The following is a 9,183-nucleotide window of genomic DNA, read 5'->3' on the forward strand; positions in this document are numbered from 1 at the left end:
ATAGACACACGTATGTATGCAGAAGTACGAACCGGAGGCTTCCAAACTTGGCAACTTTACGACTTATGGATTCCCAGAATTCCCTAGCCCGTATGTGGGCTGATGTGTCTAAGAAAATGCTGGCTGGAGAATTCTGGGAGTTGAAGTCCAGAAGTCTTAAAGTTGCCTGGTTTGGAGACTCCTTAGGCTGGGCTATTGTACTGTAAAACCTAAGAGATGGTTCAAAACCCCTGACCGTCCAGCCGAAGGAGCGCTCTCTGCTATTAAGAAAAGCTCTGCCACACAGAGAAAGAGGCCAATCCTATTTAATGGAAGGTGCAGCTCTCCAGGCGCCGATGTCATCTTTGGGGCTTCACGTTTGCAGGAACAGGAAAGACGGACATTTTGAGGGGGAGGGAAGAGGGGATGTCTCCTTCCCAGGGCTGAGTAGACACATGCAAGGTTTGCAAGATCCCCTCACCCCCCCCCCCCCCGTCAGCAAGCTTGCCTGGGGAAGCTGCCACTTGCTTTGATCAGAGTTTCAAAAGGCATTGGGGGGGGGTGTTTGCGTGCAGCCATTTCAAGTGCAGTTCCAAGAGGGCCGTCCAGGAGTAAACTAGGTGAAAGCTAGGAAAAGAGATCAGCGGACAGAGGAGAATATTGGCAGCTCAGGGTTGAAATGAGGGGTCCTCGCTGCTCTGAGCTTGTTTTTTTCTTGCATCACGCAACTAGGTAACATCATCGGTGCTGTCAAGGAGTGGGGTTTGCGTCTAGCACTGATGGCATTACCTAGTTGGGTAATAAAACTTCTGCAAGAAAACTACTAAGTTGAGAGTGCACCAAGGAGCCCGCAGTTGACCTCGTCTTCCTCCCCCTCCTCTTCCTCACTGCAAACCCCACTCTCTCCAAGCACTGGTGACGTTACCTCAAAGAGACCAGCAGTTGGAATCCGCTACTTACTGGGAATGGCCCTTTGAAGTAACGCTGCACAGCCACCACCTCTTGCAAATTACTCTCAGGCTGAACATTTTTTTAAAAAAAAAATTAGGGGGTTCCTTTAAAATGGAATAAGGCTTCACCTTTCCTGCAGTATGGAAGCGTCTCTTGGAATTCCCCCCAATTTAGGAGAAGCAGGGTGGACAAGTTTTTCCAAGGAGCCAAAATAAATAAATAAATAAACCCACCGAACCAGTTGAATTAGAAATGAAGGCAAGCCTATACTAGGAATGGAGACCGCCCCCCCCACTTCTTTCAAATCACTCGGAGGGTGGGGGAGGGGCAGGTAAAAAAATGTGTTCCCCATAAACCTCAACTGGGAGACCTTAAAAAAACCTCGGTCGCTTCAAGAGACGTGGACTTCGACTGCCAGAATTCTCCAACCAGCATAGATATTTCCACTTTAGTTGTTTCCCCGTTTTGTCCAATTTCTGCCCACAAAGAGGCTTCGCTTCTAACCATCATTCTCCTATTTAGATGCAGGTTACATTTTTGCAAATAAATACAAAATGCTTTTTTTCTTTTTCTTTTTTTGCCCTCTGCCCAACCGTTTCCTGGAAGAAGCGAAATTCAAGGAACAGCAGACTGCTCAGGATCTAGAACCACTGCCCCTTCCTTAAGTCAATTTCACCTTCCTGTCTGGTCAATTTCACCAGGCACTGAGCAGAGCCTGGGATTCTAAACCTATTTTTTTCTTGATGTAGGCTAGCAAGAGGCAATGTTTTTGCTGCTGTTCTTTGAACTTGCCGTCTGAACCCTTCAAACATGGTGTCCCCAAGTGGAGATGCCACATGCTGGCTGGGGAACTGTGGCTTGCCAGAGCTTGGGCAATGGTGATACTTGCAAGGGGAAGGATTTATGCCCCACTAAGAAAAAGGTTTCTAATGGGAGATTGATTCTATCTGGATATGGAGACAGAAACACAAGATATTACTGGAGTATGCAGGAATGGGACAGAGAGAGAAAAAATAGAGAAGATTTAACAGGAAGAATTGCATTTGAAGAGGCGTTCTAGGGCTAAGAAAGAGATAGCCAAGATAAAAATTCAGTAAATGTCTGAAAAAGTACCATTGCTGGGTTTGGGGGGGGAGGGGGAAAGGAGGCAGTTTGGGGCAGCATCCCAAACTTCAGACAGAAGGGGAATCCTGGCAGAAAAGGATTTGTGCGTTGCCAAGTTTACAGTGCTGCACTTGGTGTGACTGTAAAGGCAGGAGAAATTTCAAGCAGGCTTCAGTTTAAGGTCCCTTCCTAGGACCAAGCACAGGAAGTCAAAATCTACAGATATGGTAAAGGTCCTCACATCTGCAGCTTGCAAATCTGAATTCCACAGCAGCGTCTTTCAGCCATAGCAGCTTTAACAGGGCTGGACATCCTCCCAGAATTCCCCAGCCGGCAATTCTGGGAACTGAAGTCCACCCCTCTTAAAGTTGCTATGGCTGAAAAACAGGATTCAACAGACCTGCTGCGAAGGATGGGGGAGCCAGGCTGGATCCCCAGTTGCTCAGAGTAGCACGTACACAACCTTTTGAAATGGGGGGGGGGGCGCTGTGCGGTTTCAGGTTGGCTTCCAACCCCGCCCCTTGGGGGGTGCTGCCCTCCATTTTGCTCCACCAGGCCAAAAGGGGGGAGGTTTGGCATGTGAGAGATCTGAGATTTTGCACTGAATTTGGGGGGGGGGTAAAGCCACTGAGAGCTTCGTGGGGCTCTGACATTCCCACAATTTCCTATCTTCCATGTTTCGGGACTGGGACAAGAGGCTGCAGATGCCCAGGCCTTCCCCTGTACCCCAAATCTGTTGAGGGGGATGTTTCAACCCAGCTCAAGTTTCCAGATGAAACTGGGACTCACCACGGCTGAGAAACTAAGGTTGTCACTCTTTGGGGGCGGGGGCTCCAGATGCTTCAACTACAAGTCCCATCCCCTGACTATGCTGACAGGGCAGGAATGATGGGGGCTGCGGTCCCACAGCTCTGGAAAGGGCCAGAGTGGGCTGCTGCTACACAATAGCGATGCATCTGGATTCAAAGCAAACTTCCACGCCAGTCAAGGAACACCCTGCTTCAATTTTTACTCCGTTCCTGACTGCTGCAAAGAAGCCTGTTCAGCTCCCTCCATCTTTGCTTTGGGCCGCAGAAAACCTACCAGCTAACCCATTGCACCCCCAAAAGGAAGCCGATCTCCTTTTGCAGAATGGGGTCCTCAGGGCCTCCGAGGACAGGGGTCTCCAGACCTGGCAACTTTAAGACTTGTGGACTTTCATAGAGCTGGCTGGGGAATTCTGGGAGTTGAAGTTGCCCAGTTTGGAGACCCTCGTCCGAGGGGATCGAGGCAAAGCAATGGAAGGATTGGGAAGGGACCTTCGGGAAGAATGCAAGCACGGCTAGCTTCTCTCTAAATTTAAAGTGTGTGTATTTGCCCAGCAAAACATACACCCCCCCCTCCCTGTCTTAAGAGCACCAACCATCCAGGGGCAAACAAAAAACGGGGTGCAGAGGAGGGGGGACAGTTGTGTGGCCTGACTCAAGTCCACCTCTTGCCTTTTTTTTGTTTTTTCTTGCTGCGTCAATGCAAGGGTCTTCTTGGACAGTTGTGCCCCGCTGGGCTGCTGCCGGAAGGGAGGAGCATCAAGGCCGGCAGGGGTGTGTGGGGTGAGTGGGAAGGGGACCCCTCCCGTCGGTCCCATCACCAACAGAGCTCCTTAAGGTGAGACGGGCTGGATAGGGAGCAGGCTGCCGAATTTGAAGTGCTGAATGACGGGGAACTTCTCCAGGCACTATAAAAGTGGAGGGTGGGGGGAAACAGAAGAGGGACAGAAGTTTGACATCAGCGTCCATCATGGGCTGGAGTCACCAGGCAAAGGTAGTCCTCGACCTACAACCACGACTGAGGCCAGAATTTCCATCACAGAGCAAGTCAGTCGTGCCGGGTTTTACGACCTTTCCTTTCCACGGTTGTTAACGAATCTCTGCAGTTGTTAAATGAACCAGGCCATCATTAAGCAAACCCAGCGCCCGCTGTCAATTTTGCTGGAGGGAAGCCGGCTGGGAAGGCCGCAAATGGGGATCACGCAACCCCCACTGTAAATACACACCAACTGCTTAGCGTCTGACAAGGCAGCCGGCAAACCCAGTCCTGGCCTTAGGTGCAAAGGTCCAGCTGGGCAAACGCCACCCAACCCGGCCTTCCTGAGCGTCTGTATTTATTAATTTATGAAACCATTTCATCTGGGCAGTATAGAGGTGACCCTTGACTGATTACCTGTCAAAGTTACCAGAGACATTTTTAGGCACTCTGCAACCAGCCTGCTTTGCAGCCCTTTGCAGTGTCCGGTGGGTGCAGGACTGCAATTTCCAACATTTTTGCCGGAAACCGACGTCTGCTTCCAGTTACGGGTGAAAATAACCCGTAGCAAATGGTGGGTTTGCTTAGCGACCACGGCATCCGCTTAATGACTTGTGGCGTTCCCTTAACAACCGCTGCAAACAAGGTCGTACAACCAGGTGCATTGACATGATGATCTGTTTAACCGCCACCATAACCTACGACCATAATCGCTGGTTCCATTGTACGGTCGTAGGTTGAGAACTACCGGTACAAGATTATCAACAGCTTAGAAACAAAACCATTGTTATTTTAAGGAAATCAGGCAGAGAGAGGACACCAGAAGTTAACAACAATACCGGAGCTGCCTCAATCTCTCTCAGGGCCTGATGGTAGAGCTGACTGGCCCAAATCACCCAGCCGGCTTTCGTGTCTAGAGCGGGACTAGAACTCACCGTCTCCCGCTTCCTAAGCTGCTTCCTTCTCCACCAGGCCAAACTGGCTCTCTAACTATCCCATTCCATGAAAGGTCCGAGGAGACCAACAAATACCAGGTCTTCACCTTCGTGGACTGCGTAACAGCTTCGTGTAGCCTCAAGCTCGGACAGATGTTTGATCCAGAACTATGACAGGTGCAGGGTCCCCCCCACTCCTCTGCCTTTCCTCACCTCAGCTTTGTACATCCGGATGAGCCCCTGGTTGACTTTGGACCACGAAGGGACAGCGCTGATGTTCCACAGCTGGTTGGAGTGCTCAGGGAAGGGCCCTGTCTTCATCTGCAAGGCAAAAGGAACCAGGGTTCACTTCCGGGCACATCCCCACAACCAAGTGGAGCCCAAAGCAGTCTCAAGAAAGCCACACACGGTCCCTGTGGGAAGTTGCCCTCAACTTTTCTTTTGCACGTCTGGGGATGAGAATGTTTAAATCCCGGATGGGATTTTTCTGGTTTGCTACGGCTGCAGGCCGTTGGTAGAGGGCGGCCTCTTTGGAAGCATTGAGAAAAAGTCCTGGGAGAAAGAGAGCGCCTGAAATTTGGAACACAACTCCCGGTAGCCCTCTGGCTTACAACAGTTCATTTAGCGATTGTTACGGCACAGAAAAAAGCGACTTCTGACTGTTTTTCAGTTACGACCTTTGCAGCATGATCGTGTGATCGAAATGGCCACTGGGTTCATATTTATGACCGTTCCAAGGTCACACAATCCCCTTTGGCCACCGTCTGACAAGCAAAGTCAGTGGGGAGGCCAGGTTTATTTAAGAGCCGGGTTAACTGCATGATTCAGAAATGCCAGAAGTTGGAAGTAAAGACTGGAAACTGGAGAAAAGCATGGACGTGTGACCCCCCCCCAAGGATGCTGCAAATGGCTGACATGCGAGTTACACGCCAAGCACCCAAAATGCTATTTTCAGAGTTATGACGGCTGCATACCAGCACGCACACACCCACAGACTCTAGAAAGAGCCAAAAAGATGGTAAATGAAGCCTAAATCCTAAATCATACCATGATTTCAGGGAACCAGGTATGTCTAGCTTAGTGAAGAGAAGGACCAGGGGTGACATGATAGCAGTCTTTCAATACTTGGAGGGCTGCCACGAAGAAGAAGTGGGGGGGGGGGCAACCTATCTTCCAAAAACCAGAAGGCAGGAGAAGAAAGAATGGAGGGAAACTAATCAAGGAGAGAAGCAACCTGTAATTGAGGAGAAATTTCCTGAGAGTGAGAATAATAAATCAGTGGAATGGTTCGCCTTCGGAAATTGTGGGTGCTTCAACACTGAAAGTTTTTAAGAAGAGATTGGACAACCGTTTCTCTGGACTGGTTTAGAGTCTCCTGCTAGAGCAGGGGGCGAGACTAGAAGACCTTCAAGGTCTCTTCCAACCCCGTGATACTCTCATTTATTTCCTGCCTGCCAATCTGCGCCCGGCCCAACCTTGCTTGCCCAAGAGGCCAAAAGACCGGTTCTGCTGGCTGTCTGGGCATCGGAGCCTTTCGGAAGGCTGAGACGCCCGGTTGAAGCGCTCCGATTTCTCCAGCAATCTAGAGTGGGGGAGGGGGACTCCCCCCAGAAGGCTGCACCCCGACCTTTCCGACTCCAGCCTTCCTCGTTGCCTGAAATCTTTTGCAAGGAAGAGATTCGGATGAATTCCCAAGCAAAAGGCACAGGGATGGCAGGGAGGCGAAAAAGCAGCCGAGTTACTTTTCCTGGACAGGATTCTGGGGCACACCCTTCAGAAGAAAGCTGGTTCTGTCTGGTGGGGGGGAGGGAGAGAGAGAGAGAGAGAGAGAGGAGGAGGAGAAGGCTGGGAGAGAATGCAACTCAACTTGCCGAGAGGGAAGTTTCCATGACATCATCCACCACAGAGCTGCAGCGCCAGCTGAAAAGCAAGCCTGGGAAGAAGTCAACAGCCCTTGCAGGATGCGGATTTTAAAATAACTCACTTCCTCCTCCTCCTCCTCCTCTCTCCAGACCTAAAGCACACAGAATATTCAGACTGAAACCCCCCAGCATCAAAAACAAAGAGGGGTTGAGAGGAGTGGAGAGGAGAGGAGGGGGGAATTAAAATGGATGGTGGAAGGGGGGGGGAAATTGCATTTTAAATGCTCCGAAAATCACTACACTCAGCCCAAAGGTATTTTGGGGAAGAGACTGGCAACACCGTGGGGGTTGGAGGGGGGGGGGAGAAAATAGGTGGTCAGCCCCCTCCCCCTCCTCTGGTGGTCAGCCCCCTTTCTCCACCCTTTTGTAACAAGGCCTGGATTTCATTTCTGCCCCCAACAGCTGCGGAAAAATTCCCCATCCTCAAGAGCAAAGAACAGGAGAAGGGGTTGCTGGTTTTCCCTTGCTAAACCGACAAGGGTTGAGGGTCTGGAGCAGAAGCACAAATTTGGGGTGGGGAAAAAAAAGACAAGACTGGGTTCCCTGTCCCCCCATCTTTGGGCAATCAGCTGATGCAAACCTAAAGAGGTTATCAGGTTCTTTGCAGAATTTCTTCGGCTCAACTGCGGAAAGAAACCGAGGAAAAGCCTCACCCCAAAAGACAGGAAAAAAGCCAGAATGAAGGGACACAAAATGTGTTTTTTTTTGGGGGGGGGGGAGGAATCTGCCACGCCTGCTTTTCAAGCTCCTAGTCCTCAAGGGCTCCAGCAGGGGGTGGGAAAAATGCAGTTTGTGAGCTAGAGGTTGACCTTTATACAGGTAAGTACCACACAATGGAGCCCAGGATTTCTGTTGATAAGTGAGACATTTGTTAAGTGAATTTTGATCCATTTTACCTCCTTTCTTGCCACAACTGTTAAGTGGATCACGGCAGTTGTTAAATAGTAACACGGTTGTTAAGTGAATCTGGCCTCCCCATTGACTTTGCTTGTCAGGTGGCAAAAAGGGACCCCGGGACTCCGCGACCGTCACAGTCAGTTGCCAAGCACCTGAATTTTGATCATGTGATCACAGAGATGCTGCAATGGCCGTAAGCGTGAAGGGACCTCGGAGGTCTTCTAGTCCAACCCCCTGCTCAGGCAGGAGACCCTATACCATTCCAGACCAATGGCTGTCCAGTCTCCAGTGTGGCAGCACTCGTAACTTCTGGAGGCAAGTCGTTCCACATCCCATTTCCAATCTGCAAATAGGCGAGGAGTTACCCTCCAGACAGAAGGCAAAAGGCTGGATTTCAAGGGCCTCAATCGAAGGACGGACGGGGGACTGGAGCCGGGGCAATTGGGGGGGGGGAGCAAGGCCCAAATTTGAAAAAAGCCAGAGGCAGCATGAGCTGCAGAGGCCCCTTCGTCACGCCCAGCCAGACCCTCGAAAGGGAATTAAGTGTGACTCATTCAGGCTGCGTCAGCCCCAGCAAAGCTGGTTAGCTGCATTTAAGTTCTTCCCAAGAAGCATCGGAGACTTCAGAATGTGGCGCTCGCCCAGAGCGAACCACTGGGCTGTTGGATCGATTGATTTTTATTTATTTATTATTAGGCTGTTAGCCTTCTTTTAGAGGTGGCCCTCGACTTACGACCACAATCCAGCCCAAAATTTCTGTTGCTAAGCAAGACACACACACACACACACACACTTTGCTTGCCACAAGCTGGCTGGGAAGGTTGCAGATGGGGATCTCACACACACACACAGGACCCTGGGATGCTTTTATTTTATTTTGCTTTGAAAAAAGGTTGCAAATCCCCTTTTTTCCCCCCTTCCCTTCTCCTCCTACCATCTTCCTTTGCATTTGAGAATGACAGAATAACAGAGTCGGAAGGGGCCTTGGAGATCTTCTAGCCCAGCCCCCTGTTCAAGCATTCCAGACAAGTGGCTGTCCAGTCTCTTCTTAAAAGCAAGAGTGGTGGAGCCCCCACAGCAGCTGTTCCACTCACTGTCAGGAAATTCGATCTTGTTTTCCTCCCCCCTCCCTCTCCCCCTCCCTTCCTTCCCCATCTTTGTTTTTACAAGTAACTCTAGGCGGCGGTACGTTGCATTTTATACCACGATCAACTTCAATAAAAACTATATATTTCTCAAAAAAGAAAGAAGACGGAAAAACATTCAGAAAGTGATCAGCGCTTCCAGAAAAGGGATCTGTGAGCCAGAGAAGGAAAGCCTCTTGCCTGCCCCTTCCCAGCCAGGCTCCCACAGTGTCGCTTGGGGCAGATGGTGGCTTGTGTTGTGTTCCAAAGGGATGACCTTCCGCGCAGCCTCGCTTACGAAAACCAGAGTTTGGCACCCTGAAACTCCACTCCGCCCAGGCAGGTGGGCATCGCCAAGGTGCCAAACGGACATCTGCTGGAGAGGGGAGACCGTGGACGAAGTGGTGGAGTGTTGGAAAAAAGAAAAAAAAGCAGAGAGAGGCAGGAAAAAAGAGAGACAGAGGAAGAAAAGAGCTGCAGCTGGTTCCA

At 50.5% G+C, this 9,183-nt stretch overlaps 1 protein-coding gene across 2 annotated transcripts in view; it reads right to left on the reverse strand.

The window, feature by feature from the left end:
* Positions 1-289: 289 nt before the first annotated feature.
* Positions 290-9,183, reverse strand: part of PTPA (protein phosphatase 2 phosphatase activator) — an 18,822-nt gene continuing 9,928 nt past the window's right edge. For both annotated transcript variants that reach the window (XM_083375378.1, XM_083375379.1), the window contains exons 9-10: positions 4,965-5,072; positions 290-3,748 (exon numbers count right to left, since the gene is read on the reverse strand). In XM_083375378.1, the coding sequence (XP_083231504.1) occupies positions 3,674-3,748; positions 4,965-5,072 (183 nt within the window). In that variant the 3' untranslated portion in view covers positions 290-3,673. The remainder of the gene's footprint in view (positions 3,749-4,964; positions 5,073-9,183) is intronic.

This window comes from Vipera ursinii (assembly GCF_947247035.1).
Source record: "Vipera ursinii genome assembly, chromosome: 16".
NCBI lineage: Eukaryota > Metazoa > Chordata > Lepidosauria > Squamata > Viperidae > Vipera > Vipera ursinii.